The 14,630-nt window shown below is 42.9% G+C and overlaps 1 protein-coding gene across 2 annotated transcripts in view; it reads right to left on the bottom strand.

The window, feature by feature from the left end:
- HSF2BP (heat shock transcription factor 2 binding protein) overlaps positions 1-14,630 on the bottom strand; it is a 117,692-nt gene that overhangs the window by 69,626 nt on the left and 33,436 nt on the right. For both annotated transcript variants that reach the window (XM_050784466.1, XM_050784467.1), the window contains exon 7: positions 6,869-6,986. In XM_050784466.1, the coding sequence (XP_050640423.1) occupies positions 6,869-6,986 (118 nt within the window). The remainder of the gene's footprint in view (positions 1-6,868; positions 6,987-14,630) is intronic.

Here is a 14,630-nt window from a genome sequence, read left to right as displayed (position 1 = left end):
CAGGGAGTCGTGGTCATGCTACTGCACCATAGCCTGGGTAAAAGAGTGAGATCCTGTCTCAAAAAAAAAAAAAAAAAAAAAAAAAAAAAAGGTTCAAGCTGAGAGCCAATCCTCAAGAACACAATCCTATTTACAACAGCCACACACAAAAAAATAACCTAGGAATACATCTAACCAAGGAGGTGAAAGAGCTCTTCAAGAAGAACTACGAAACACTGCTGAAAGAAGTATCATAGATGGCACAACTGGAAAAACATTCCATGTTCATAGACTAGAAGAATGAATATCATGAAAATGTCCATACTGCCCAAATCAATCTACAGATTCAATGCTATTGCTATTCAATTGCCAACATCATTTTTCATAGAATTAGAATAAACTCTTCTAAAATTCTTATAGAACCAAAAAAGAGCCCAAATAGCCAAAGCAACCCTAAGAAAAAAGAACAAAGCCAGAGCCATCACATTGCCCATCTTCAAACTATACTACCAGGCTACACAAACTAAAACAGCATGACATTGGTACAAAAATAAACACATAGACCAATGAAACAGAATACAGAACCCAGAAATTAAAGCTGCACACCTACAGCCAATTGATCTTTGACAAAATTGACAAAAATAAGCAATGAGGAAAGGACTCCCTGTTCAATAAATGGTGCTGGGAAAAATGGCTAACCATATGCATACAAATGAAACTGGACCCCTACCTCTAACCACAGATAAAAATTAACTCAAGATGGATTAAGAACTTAAATGTAAGACCTCAAACTATAAAAGTCCTAGAACAAAATCTAGGAAATAGTCTTCTGGACATCGGGCTAGGCAAAGAATTTGACTAAGTCCTCAAAAGCAATTGCAACAAAAACCAAAAATTAACAGTTGGGACCTAATTAAACTAAAGAACTTCTCCATAGCAAAAGAAACTATCAACAGAGTAAACAGACAACCTACAGAATAGGAGAAAATATTCACAAACTATGGATCCAACAAAAGTCTAATACCCAGAATCTATAGGGAAGTTAAGTTAAACAAATCAACAAGAAAAAAACACATAACCTCATTAAAAAGCGGGCAAAGAGCAAGAACAAACACTTCTTAAAAGAAGACATATAAGCAGCCAACAAAAAAAGAACAAATGCCCAACATCACTAGTCATCAGGGAAATGCAAATCAAAACCACAATGAGATACCATCTCACAACAATCAGAATGGCTCTTATTAGAAAGTCAAAAAACAACATGTTGGCAAAACTATGGAAAAAAAGGAACTCTTATACACTGTTGGTGGGAATGTAAATTAATTCAGCACCTATGGAAAGCAGTTTGGAGATTTCTCAAAGAACTAAAAATAGACCTAGCATTCAACCCAGCAATCCCGTTACTTGGTAAATAGCCAAAGGAAAATAAAATTGTTCCACCAAAAAGACACCTGCCCTTATACGTTTATCACAACACTGCTCACAATAGCAAAGATAAGTGGTGATTCATGCCTGAAACCCCAGCACTTTGGGAGGCTGGGGTGAAAGGATCACTTGAGTCCAGGAGTTCAAGACTAGCCTGGGCAAGAAAGTGAGACCGCTATCACTACCAAAAAAAAAAAAAATTTAAATTAGCCAGGTGTTATGTCACATGCCTGTAATCCCAGGCACCCAGGTACTTGGGAGGCTGAGGCAGAAGGACTGCTTGAGCCCAGGAGTTTCAGACTGCAGTGAGATAAGACAGCACCACTGCATTCCAGTGTGGATGGAACACCCAGACCCTGTCTCAAAAACAAAACTAAACAAAACAAAAATAGCAAAGGCATAGAATCAACTGAGGTGTCCATCAATAGTGGATTGGATAAAGAAAATCTGGTACATATAAGTCATGGAATACTACACAGGCAGAAAAAAAAAGAACAACACCATGTCCTTTGCAGCAACATTTATTCTAAATGAATTAATCCAGAAGTAGAAAACCAAATATTGCATGTTCTCACTTGTAAGTGGGAGCTAAACCCTTGGTATACATGGACATAAAGATGGGAACAAGAGACATTGAAGACTCCAAAAGGAGAGAGGGAGGGAGAGGAACAAGGACTGAAAAACCTCCTATTGGGTACTATGTTTACTATCTGAGTGACAGATTCAATAGAAGCCCAAACCTCGGCATCATGCGATATACTCTTGTAACAAACCTGCACATGTACCCCGTGAATTTAAAATTAAAATTAAAATTTTTTTTTAAAATGAGCAACTAGGAAAAAAATAACCCCTATCTCTGGGTCTAAGGTACTAACTGCTGAAAATTAGTAACCTTCGATCACAAAAGTGGCAGTGAAAGTATAGTTCTCCAGAGAGCGAGAAGCTATACCGAAGGCAGGGGGCGGCCAGGAAGAAAAGAGGCTGATTTATAGCAGGAGAAAGGAGGTCCTGGGGCTCCAGAGGACTCAAGGGTGGGCGTTAGTGAAGTGGGGGAGGTGAAAAGAGGAGAGAACAGTGCCTTGGAGATGAGAGTGAGAGGGAACAAGCCATGAGCATGTTGGAAGGCAGCCAAAGATCCCAGCGGGAAGGCCTCTCTCAGGCTGGTGCATGCTGAGATCCCGAGTCAGGATAGAGGCTAAACACGCGGCTTTGCTCAGTGGCCAAATGGAAGACTGCCAAGAAAGTCAGTGAATGGCTCAGAAGGCAATTCTCCCCATTTCCCACTGAAATCAACAAGAGCTCAGCAGGACCCAAAGGCACAAAGCCCTAGGGACTGGAACCAGAGAGGCTAGAAGTGACCCAGCCCTCACACACAGCTTCACCTTGGAAGTTGAAGGGGGGACTTTAGCTGGCCCATAAATATGGACCTTGTACAGACCACAGAAACAAAAGAGGCAATGGATTAGTATCCAGAACACACAACTACAGCACATCACTAAGAAAAATGCAGCCCAACAGGAAAGTGGGCACAAGACACAGACGGGCGACTCAAAGGAAAAACTGGAATGGTACAAACATGTGAAGAGTCTCAACCTCACTGGCAATCTAAATCTGAAGGAAGGGAGAGAAGGACAAAGACACACAGATGATAGGCGGATGATAAAAATACTCTTTAAGGCCAGGTGCAGTGGCTCACGCCGTAATCCCAGCACTCTGGGAGGCCGAGGTAGGTGGATCACTTGAGCTTAGGAGTTTGAGACCAGCCTGGGCAACAAGATGAGACCCTGTCTCTACAAAAAATACAAAAAAAAGTCCAGGCACGGTGGTTCACGCCTGTAATCCCAGCACTTTGGGAGGCCGAGGCGGGCGGATCACAAGGTCGGGAGACCAAGACCATCCCGGCTAACATGATGAAACCCCATCTCTACTAAAAATACAAAAAATTAGCCAGGCATGGTGGCGGGCGCCTGTAGTCCCAGCTACTCGGGAGGCTGAGGCAGGAGAATGGTGGGAACCCAGGAGGCGGAGCTTGCAGTGAGTGAGATCGTGCCATTGGATTCCAGCCTGGATGACAAAGTGAGACTACGTCTCAAAAAAAAAAAAAAAAAAGTTAGCTGGGCATGGTGGCATGCCAAGTAGCCGGGACCCCAGTTACTCAGGAGGCTCAGATGGGAGGATCACTTGAGCCCCAGAGGTCGGGGCTGCAGTGAGCCATGATTGCACCACTGCACTCCAGCCTGGGTGACACAGCAAGACCCGGTCTCTCACCTTCTTCCCCCCGCACCTCTCCCTCTTTCCATATATATATTTTTTTTTTTTCTTTTTTCTTTAGAGGAATATAATAAATAGCGAAGTGCTGACAAGGACGTGGGAAACATGAATAGTGACATGGTGCAGGTAGAAATGTACACTATGGTGACCAGTTTGGCAGTATCTTATCAAACTGAAAATGTCCATGTCCTACTTCTCAAATCTTTCTTCTGGGAAAACTCCTAGAGGAACTCTCAGACAGGTTAGCAAATACTTTATCAAGGATGTTCACTACAGCATTATATTTGTCAAGTAAAACCTTAAAGTCAGGGAAGGATAATCCAAATATTACATCTCCTTTGATGCAAGGTACTTAAAAGGAATGAACTAGATCCACAAGCAATTGGTAAAATTATACCCCCAAACAAAACCCTCCATGCCAGCCTGGGCCACATGGAGAGACCTAGTCTCTACAAAAAAATTTTTTTTAATTTGGCCAGGCGCGGTGGCTCACCCTGTAATCCCAGCACTTTGGGAGGCCAAGGCAGGTGGATCACAAGGTCAGGAGATCAAGATCATCCTGCCTAACACAGTGAAACCCCATCTCTACTAAAAAAATAAAAATAAAAAATTAGCCGGGTGTGGTGGTGGACGCCTGTAGTCCCAGCTACTCGGGAGGCTGAGGCAGGAGAACAGCGTGAACCCGGAAGGCGGAGCCTGCAGTGAGCCGAGATCGCGCCACTACACTCCAGCCTAGGCGACAGAGCGAGACTCCATTTCAAAAAAAAAAAAAAAATTTTTTTTAATTTAACAATTAGCCAGGCATAGTGGCGTGCACCAATGGTCCCAGCTACTCAGGAGGCTGAGCTGGCAGGATAACTTAAGCCTAAGAGGTCAAGGCTGCAGTCAGCCATGTTCACACCACTATGCTCCAGCCTGGGTTACAAAGCAAGACTCTGTCTTTAAAAAAAAAAAAATTGCATATATGTATATATGTATTACTTATGTAAATATATTTGTTAGTACAAAATATTGAAATGGACTAGAAAGCTTGGTTCTGGATAAGATGGCCTGAACACACCCTCCATTCTCGCTTCCACTGAACGCAGCTATAAATTCCAAAGAGAATACATGAAGCAGCTATTTGAGGACTCTGAAAAGTAAACAGTAGCAGGCAGATAGGGGAAGATGATGAAAATTTTAAGAACCACTAAACCAGCAGTGAGTTTACCACTTTTTCCTCTAGTGTCCTTGGCCTGGACTCAAGGGAGCTCCAAACCCAGAAGTAGCCCTGAGCCACACAGACAGCACCAGAAGAAGGTCTCTAGTGAGGCTCAAGGAGTGGGAAAGGAGTCTCCTGGCAGCAACCAAGCACGGTGGCAGTGGGGGCATCCCCCAGGTAACTCAAACGCTGTGAGAAAGGCATCTTTTCCTTACACTTGAAAGCTCTAAGAGCTTCTCAAGTCCTGCTGCAGGGCAGGATGAAGGCACAGTTGCGGGCACTTAGACACAGCAGGGTATATGAAACCCCAGCATTGCAGGTGGGGGACTGAAAAAGGCAGTCCCAGACAACTAAAATGTACCCGAGAGTTAACAGCTCAGAAAAGTGACCCCACAAAGTTGTTTATAAATTCCTGGCCTCATCCCAAGTTGTGCCTGTGTGGATCTGATCACAAACAGCGTCTGAAAGACTCTTAACTGTTGGCCACTGGGCGGCACTCACAAGGGGCAGTTCCAATAGCACTGTAAAGACTCTTTGAAAACAGGACAACACACTCAAAGCAAACAGAGAAAAGGCTGGCTGGAATCTGACCCGAAGGGGTTGACTGCCTGTGAAAATATAAACACCAGCATTTCCCAAGGATTTAAACAAGACCAGTGATCACATAAATGTCCAGGATAAATCCAAATTACTTGGCATATGAAGAAACAGGAAAATCTAAACTCACATGGGAAAAACAACCAAGAGACATCGCGGCCAGGATGACACAGATGTCGGAAGCACCTGGCACAGACTTGACAGAAGCTCTTACTTTTAAAAAGTGCTCCACAGCAGGGCATTGTGGCACATGCCTGTAGTCCCAGCTACTCAGGAGGCTGAGGTGGAAGGATTACTTGAATGCCTAGGAGTTTGACGCCAGCCTGGGCAATGTATGTAGAGACTCGGTCTCTTTAAAAAAAAAAAAAAAAAAAATTAAAACGTAAAGATGCTCTAAGAAGTCAAAGGCAACACTCAGAACGAACGGTGTGAGTGGCAGAATCTTACACTGCCCCTCTCCCCAAGATTTCCTGCCCTAATCTCTGGGACTATAAATTACCACACGCTGATGATGTCATTGCCTGGAAAGGGGGATTCTGTAGATGTAATTAAGGTACGCTGACTCAAGAGTTATCAAAAGGAGTTTATCCAGGTATGCCTAAACACACAAATCTATAAGAAGCAGAGTTTTTGCCTTCTTGAAGTAAATTTTTTAACAAAAGAATAAAAGCAGAGAGAGTTTCACCTTGCTGGTAGACGAAGAGGAAGTCTCAGAGACTGGAAACGTGGGAAGGATTCAATGAGTGACTGTGGCGTGAAGATGGGGCCCCTGTGAGAAGCAATGCAAGCTGCCTCAGCAGCTGACCCACAGCTGACCAGCCAGCCGGGAAACAGGGAACTTGGTCCTAGAAACCAAGACACTGGACTCTGCCAGCAACTTCAAAGTGCCCAGAAGTAGATTCCTCCCACAGAGTCTCTGAAAAGATCCCGCCCTGGAAAACACCTCACTTTTGACCTGTGCAGAGAAACTCTCAACCCCACTCAGACTTCTGACTTACCAAACTATGAAATAATAAATGGTGGTGTTTTAGCCATCAAGTTGGTGATAATTTGTTACATAAAAAATAGAAAACAAATACAGATTTTAGTACCTGGAAGTGGGGTGCTACCACCACAAATACCTATTTAAAGTCATTTTGACATAACCACGAAGTATCATGCAATAGTATTTGGGACTCACTGATTGCTCTAAGGTAAAAACATTCCTTCCTTAAATTTATTTTCTAAAATGCTATTTAAGGGACAGTATACTCCCTTAACTTCTCCAGTCAATTTATTTCTTCGAGTATTTAGAACTACCACCAAAATTAACTGTGTTTACTTGAAGAGAGGCCCAATCAGCATAGTCTAATTAATATGTACATAGAATTAACTTGTTAACATTATCCACCATACACTTTGAGTTTGGTACACTGTCCTGGCTTCAAGTCTCCCAGAAGCTGCAATATGGTGTCCAAGAGCACCCGGCTTGAATTAACCAAGAATTCACGACCACATGCTATGGCAGCAACATCTGCAACAGAAAATGAAACAAAGCATCAAGATCAGATGACTTCAGAACCTAGACAATTTTGTGCAGAACAGAATATTTGTTGCTGTTTTTCTTCCAAAAGACCTAATGAAAACACAGCTGACAATGAGACATATAAAAATGAAACTGCTAGGCATGATGATTCACACCTGTAATCCCAACATTTTGAGAGACTGAGGTGGGAGGACTGCTTGAGTCCACAAGTGCAAGACCAGCCTGGGCAACATAGCAAGACCCTATCTCTACAAAAAATTTAAAAATTAGCTGGGCATGGTGTGTGCACCTGTAGTCCTAGCTTTTCAGGAGGTGGAGGCAGAAGGATTGCTTGAGCCCAGGAGGTAGAGGCTGCAGTGAGCCATGATCACATCACTGCACTCCAGCCTGGGTGACAGAGCAAAGCTCTGTCTCAAAAAAAAAAAAAAGTATTATAACAAAAGTGACAGCCCAGAAAGAATCACTGACAACCATAAGAGTTACTGAAATATTAAGTAATGTGCACTGTAATTAGCAAGCACCTAAAGAGTGAAACAGAGCCCTGGAATCTAACCATGTCTGCAGTCACTATGCTCCGGAGTGCTGCATTAACCAGCTGTGGGCAGGCAGAGTCCAAACATAAGGTGGGGGCTAACTGTCTTATCTGGGACTGAGGATGTGAAAATTCACTTTTAATAAGATCCATAATCTGAAAACCCAAAATCCAAAATGCTCCAAAATCTAAAAATTTTTGGGCACTGACAAAGATGCACAAAGGTCATGCTCACAGAGCATTGCAGATTTCAGATTTTTGAATTAGAGTGTTGAACCAGCAGGTATAATGCAAGTATTCCAAAATCCAAAACACTTCTGGTCCCAGGCATTTCAGATAAAGAATATTCAATCTATATTTGCTAGTAACTTTTAGCCATGATACAAAACTGAAATTATATGTAGTCAAAAAATAGTATGAAAATTGATTTTGAAGCCGGGCGCGGTGGCTCACGCCTGTAATCCCAGCACTTTGGGAGGCCGAGGCGGGCGGATCACAAGGTCAGGAGATCGAGACCACGGTGAAACCCCGTCTCTACTAAAAATACAAAAAATTAGCCGGGCGCGGCTGTGGGCGCCTGTAGTCCCAGCTACTCGGGAGGCTGAGGCAGGAGAATGGCGTGAACCCGGGAGGCGGAGCTTGCAGTGAGCCGAGATCGCGCCACTGCACTCCAGCCTGGGCGACAGAGCGAGACTCCATCTCAAAAAAAAAAAAAAAAAAAAAAAAAGAAAATTGATTTTGAAGAAAACTTATTTTCTCAATTTTATGTCCCACTGTGGATCAGCAAGTATCCCATTTCCTCATGCCTGAGACCCTGCAAATCGGCCTGAAGACCAGACCAAGTAATTACACTGCTCCCAATGGGCAGCGCTGCAGACACCTCCAGACGCTGGAGAGCAGCAAACTGTCCCTGCCAAGCCTGACCAAACTGCAGACCCATGAGCAAAATAAATGTTAAGACTTTATATTTTGAGGAGGTTTGTTACACAGCAACAGAAAACAAAAACATTACTAATACATCGCTGAAGAAAAAAAAAAAAAATATATATATATATATATATATAAAATAGCAAGCAACAATGCCCAACACAACAAATGTACTGGTAAATGAAGTCTGTATCATATATCCAGTATTGTAACTGCAAATGCCAATGCTGCATTTCACTAAATACCACTAAAACATGAACTACAAAGTAAAATAAATGTGAATAAATTCCTACACAGACAGCTTCAGTACTTGTCAATCTGTTGGAATTTGTTTGTTTTACATGGTAATTTGTACTTTGCTTACTGATATTTAATCTATCTAGAATGCCTGTGAGTCAATTCAAGGCCTATAGAATTGACTTTGTTACCATCTACCAAAACTAAAACACTGCCAGTTAATTTTTCTGTTAAAATGGTTTTTCTAGGTTCATTTTTCATTAAAAGTGTTTATAGGTAATTCTAGAGGTTAGCACAGTAATTACATAATTTAAGAAATGGGGCCAGGTACAGTGGCTCCCACCTGTAATCCCAGTACTTTCGGAAGCCAAGGACAGTGGATCACCTGAGGTCAAGAGTTTGAGACCAGCCTGGCCAACACGGAGAAACCCCGTCTCTACTAAAAATACAAAAATTAGCCAAATGTGGTGGCATGCACCTGTAATCCCAGCTACTTAGGAGGCTGAGGCAGAAGAATCACTTGAACCCAGGAGGTGGAGGTTGCAGTGAGCCGAGATGGTGCCACTGCACTCCAGCCTGGGCAACAGAACAAAACTCAATCTCAAAAAAAAAAAAAAGGAAATGAATCTGGGCCAAGCACAGTGGCTCACACCTATAATCCCAATACTTTTGGAGGCCAAGGTAGGAGGATCACTTGAACCTAGAAGTTTGAGATGAGTCTTAGGCAACATAGTGAGACCCTGTCTCTACAAAAAAATAAATAAAAATTAGCTAGGTGTAGTGGCTCATGCCTATAGTCCCAGCTACCCAGGCTGAGGTGGGAGGATTGCTTGAACCCAGGGGCTTGAGGCTACAGTGAATTATGATCACGCCACTGTACTCCAGCCTGGGCGATTAGAGTGAGACCCCATTAAAAAAAAAAAGATTCTGGTGTCAATTATTTATGCTGAAAAGGATATACAGAGTTGAGACGTACTATATCTGATACTTTTGCTTTAGACTGTAATAATTTCACCTTATTTTCAGCAATAAAAGTAATAATAGGGTATTGGCAGAATGATAGTCATATAAATCAATGGTAGAATTGAGAGTACAGAAATAAATCCTCACATTTATGGTCAACTGAATTCCAACAAAAGTACCAAGACAAATCAATGGAAAAATGATAAAACAATAATCTTTTGAATAAATGATGCTAAAACAACTGGATATCCACATGCAAAGGAAGGAAGTTGGATACCTACCACATACCATATACAAATATTAACTCAAAATGGATCTAAGATCTGAATATAAGAATTAAAGCTGGCTAGGAGCAGTGGCTCACGCCTGTAATCCCAGCACTTTGAGAGGCTAAGGCGGGAGGATCACAAGGTCAAGAGATCAAGACCATCCTGGCTAATATAATGAAACCCCGTCTCTATTAAAAATACAAAAAAAAAAAAAAATTAGCCGGGCATGGTGGTGGGTGCCTGTAGTCCCAGTTACTCGGGAGGCTGAGGCAGGAGAATGGCGTGAACCCGGGAGGTGGAGCTTGCAGTGAGTCAAGATCGCGCCACTGCACTCCAGCCTGGGCGACAGAGCGAGACTCCGTCTCAAAAAAAAAAAAATTAAACCTATAAAATTCTTTTTTCATTTTTTTGAGATTGTATCTTACTCTGTCACCCGGGCTGGAGTGAAGTGGCACAATCACAGTTCACTGCACCCTCAACCTCCTGAGTAGCTGGGACTACAGGTCTGCACCACCACACCTAGCTAATTTCATACTTAACAGACTAAAGTACACTGTAAACATAACTTTTATATATGCTGGGAAACCAAAAAATTCATGTGACTCACTTTATTGTGCTATTTGCTTTATTGCAGTAATCTAGAACCAAACCTACAGGATCTCTGAGGTATGGCTGCATTTGAAAATCCTATCTCTGATAAGGTACTAGCATATTACAAATACTTCTCACCACTCAGTAACAGAAAGGAAAGTAACCCAATTAAAATATGGGCAACCAGGAGTTTCTGGTTCCAAATGGTGGCATAGAAGTAAGTTGGCTTCACTGCTTCCCAACAGAAAACCAAAAACCAACATACAGTAGCTCCAAGATTATCAGCAGCAATATCCCGGAACTCAAATATGAGGATCAGACAGCTCCCATGGCAACAGACAAGTGAAAAAAACTCCGAACACACAGTAAGACAACTGGACTTTCATATCTGTGATACCCCTCTCCATAATGTGCCCAGCACCAAGCGTGAGGAAAATTTCCCCAACTCAGTTTCTACACTGGAAAAAGTCAGAAGGAGGTGAACAACTACTGTCCCCACCATCTTAGGTTCCTTGGCAGAAGACCTGTCCCTGCTTCAACCCACGGGAAGCACTGTAAGTACCTGAAGGGAAACTATCCCTGAGGATAGCCAGAGGCAAAGTGGGGAAGCAGAACTACCATTCCCAGCCCTGGAAACTCTGCTCTGTAACTTGGCCAGAGAAGACACCAAATCAGAGCGGTCGTTCAGCAGATGCACACAGTACAAGGTATGTCCCACAAGTCCCCTGGGCACAGACACCTTGCCAGTATTTCCACACTGCCAGGTTATCCTCTTTGTGACCTCCCCTATTCGGGATGGGCAACACTCTGATGGTTTTCTACAGCCAAGGTAAACCTGGGCTTAAGGCACCATCTAGTGCCTATAAAGAGGCAGCAACCTTGCAGAAAAAAAAGGAAGAAATTCAACAAGTAAATTACAAAGAATCTCTAAGAAAACATATCCAATAAAAACCAAAATAACCCAGACAGACAAGACTGGAATAAATACTCTTTCAATGCAAAGACATAGACATATACCCATAAGAAACAACAGGAAACAGGGAACCATGGCTCCCCAAACAGACAAAGCCAGGAACCAGTGACTGTCTCTAACAGGATGGCAATACGTGAGCTCTCTGACCAAGAATTCAAAACAATAGTTTTAAGGAAATTCGGTGATTTCCAAGACAACATAGAAAAGTAATTCAGAAATTTGTCAGAGAAATTTAATAAAGAGATTGAAACTTAAAACAATCAAACTGCTGGGCACAGTGGCTCATGCCTGTAATCCCAACACTGTGGGAAGCTGAGGTAGGGGCCTTGGGGCCAGGAGTTTAAGAACAGCCTCAGCAACATAGCAATATCCCATCTCTACAAAAAACATAAAAAATTAACCAAGCACTGTGGTGATCGCCTGTAGTCTTACCTACTCGGGAGGCTGAGGTGGAAGCATTGCTTAAGCCCAGGAGATCAAGGTTGCAGTGAGCTAGAATTGTACCACTGCACTCCAGCCTGGGTGACAGAGCAAGATCCCACTCATCTCTCCCAACCTGTAACTGTTACTCTGGGCCGTTATTAGAAGAATATTTCTTCCTTCTCCGGGACACAACCCCTGCAAAATTTAATAGATACAAATTTATTTTGCAAATGGAATTGGCAGATAAATGGTACTATAGAAAGATGATTTTAAGAAATTACAGAAAATTCTCAAATATACAAAGTATAGCTGATCTGAACGTTAATTTGCCCACACTATGTATGATTCAAGAAATAACCGAAGATTTAACTATGGTCCCAGAATCCCTACGAGGAAAAGAATCTTTTCTATGGACATACACGAATAACTGGAGCAAAGCCCAAACGAGTCCAGATGGAGTCTTCTACATCTTTACCTAAACTACTTTGTTGTTATTGTTAAGAGACAGGGCCTCACTCTGTTGCCCAGGCTGGAATGCAAGTGCAATCATAGCTCAAGGTAGGATTGAACTCCTGGGCTCAAGTGGTCCTCCCACCTCAGCCTCCTGAGTATCTGGGACTAAAGGCATGTACCACCATGCCCAGCTTGCCTGAACTACCTTGATACCATCTAGAACTAAAGCTATGGAAGCTCTTAGGCCAGCTGTGACCAGCTTAATAAAAAAAAGACTAATCATTCCTTTTACCAGTCCCTGCAATCACCTAACATTACCTGTTAAAAAAAAAAAAAAAAAACTAGTGGTCAGGGATATTGATTTGTCCAAGATCTGCAAACAAGCAGCAAAATAATCATTCTGCACTTCAATGTCATATCTTACCCAAACACCATCCTCTCTTCACCCCACCTGAAGCCTAATTCTTTACAGAATAGAGTGGTGCTCAGGTTTCTTTAGTGTCCCATTCGATAAAGATGGCAAACTTGGCAAGGCGCAGTAGCTCACGCCTGTAAACCCAGCACTTTGGGAGGCAGAGGTGGGCAGATCACCTGAGGTCAGGAGTTTGAGACCAGCCTGGCCAACATGGCAAAACCTCGTCTCTATTAAAAATACAAAAATTAGCTGGGCATGGTGGTGCATGCCAGCCTGGGTGACAGAGTGAGACTGTGTCTCAAAAAAAAAAAAAAAAACAGATGGCAAACTTATTTGCCTTTACCTGGAAAAATCAACGATTACCCAGGAAGTTATATCACTCACTGGAATTCTATTCTACTTCTCTCAAGTATTTTTTTTTAAGATGGAGTCTCGCTCTGTCACCCAGGTTGGAGTGCAGTGGCACAATCTCGGCTCGCTGCAACCTCTGCCTCCCAGGTTCAAGTGATTCTCCTGCTTCAGCCTCCTGAGTAGCTGGGATTACAGGCGCCCGCCACTACGCCTGGCTGATTTTTGTATTTTTAGTAGAGATGGGATTTCACCATGTTGGTCAGGCTGGTCTCAAACTCCTAACCTCAGGTGATCCACTTGCCTCGGCCTCCTAAACTGCTGGGATTATAGGCGTGAGTCATCACACCAGGCCTACTTCTCTCAAGTCTTAAACCCAGCTATACCCATGCAAAGGACACCTAGAGCCCCATGGGGTCATTCTCACCTAAAACACACATGATCTCTTCTTACATTCCATTAATCTGGAAACCTGTAACGCTGTGTTTATCTTCTCACTGAGCTACCTAAAAAGAAGCATGTTTTTAAGGAAAAACTCCAATTCCACAGAACAATGACCTGTATCGAATCTATACTCTGTCAACAGAAGGAAGGACCTTATCTAAGGAAAGACTACAAATTTTCCAAGACCAATCACTGAAAGACAATTAAGAAAACTTCTGTGATTTATTGGATATTGTAGATAATAGATATCCAATTTTTCTGAATTACGAAGACTGCTATATGATTAGACTACATTGAAAACGTAAGAACCACGTCCATGGAAAACGGAGACCTAAAAACCTTCGGTGCTTTCAAAATCCTCTCAATGACGGCCTCTAATATCCCAGACTATCATAAATCTTTCCATCTACACACATGAAAGATTATGCCATGCTCTGGGGCAGTGGTTCTCAAAGTGGCATGGGAGGAGGAAGGGAGATGATTCTGCCCCAAGCAGTATTTGGAGACATTTTTGGCTGCCACACTTAGGGGATGCCTCTAATGGGGAGAGACCAGGGATGATGCCAAACAACCTACAACGCATAGGACAGGCCCCAAAACAGAGAATTATGGTGTCAAGGGTGAGCCATGCTGCTCCAGGGCACACCTGAAAAGTCCACTGCCCATCAGCCTGTCCCTGGATCCAGGAGCCAGGATGTACAGCTGCCTTGTCTCAGAGCCACTGCAGCTCAGCTACACTCAAAAAAGTCTTCAGGCCTCGTAGTAGATCACCTTGAAACCTAATGGCACCACAAACCAGATAATCCCTGTTGCTAATTGAACCTGACACTTTTCTTCTAGTCAACTGATTATGAAGCAGCATTACTTTTTCCTTCTCATGACAGTACATCAACGTAATACTCTCACCCCAGCCCTTTATTACACCTGCCTGATGCCAGAGAGCCTCGAGGTTATCTCCATAGTCCAACAAGTGTCCATGCCCAGAAGAGATCTTGTAGACGACACTCCCATACAAAAGCCTGACTTCATGCTGTTTGTTGAGAGGGTCTTATGTTAA

The sequence above is a fragment of the Macaca thibetana genome, chromosome 3, assembly GCF_024542745.1.
Source record: "Macaca thibetana thibetana isolate TM-01 chromosome 3, ASM2454274v1, whole genome shotgun sequence".
Lineage (NCBI taxonomy): Eukaryota > Metazoa > Chordata > Mammalia > Primates > Cercopithecidae > Macaca > Macaca thibetana.
Note: the sequence above shows the minus strand (reverse complement) of the source record. Positions and strands in the feature narration are given on the sequence as shown.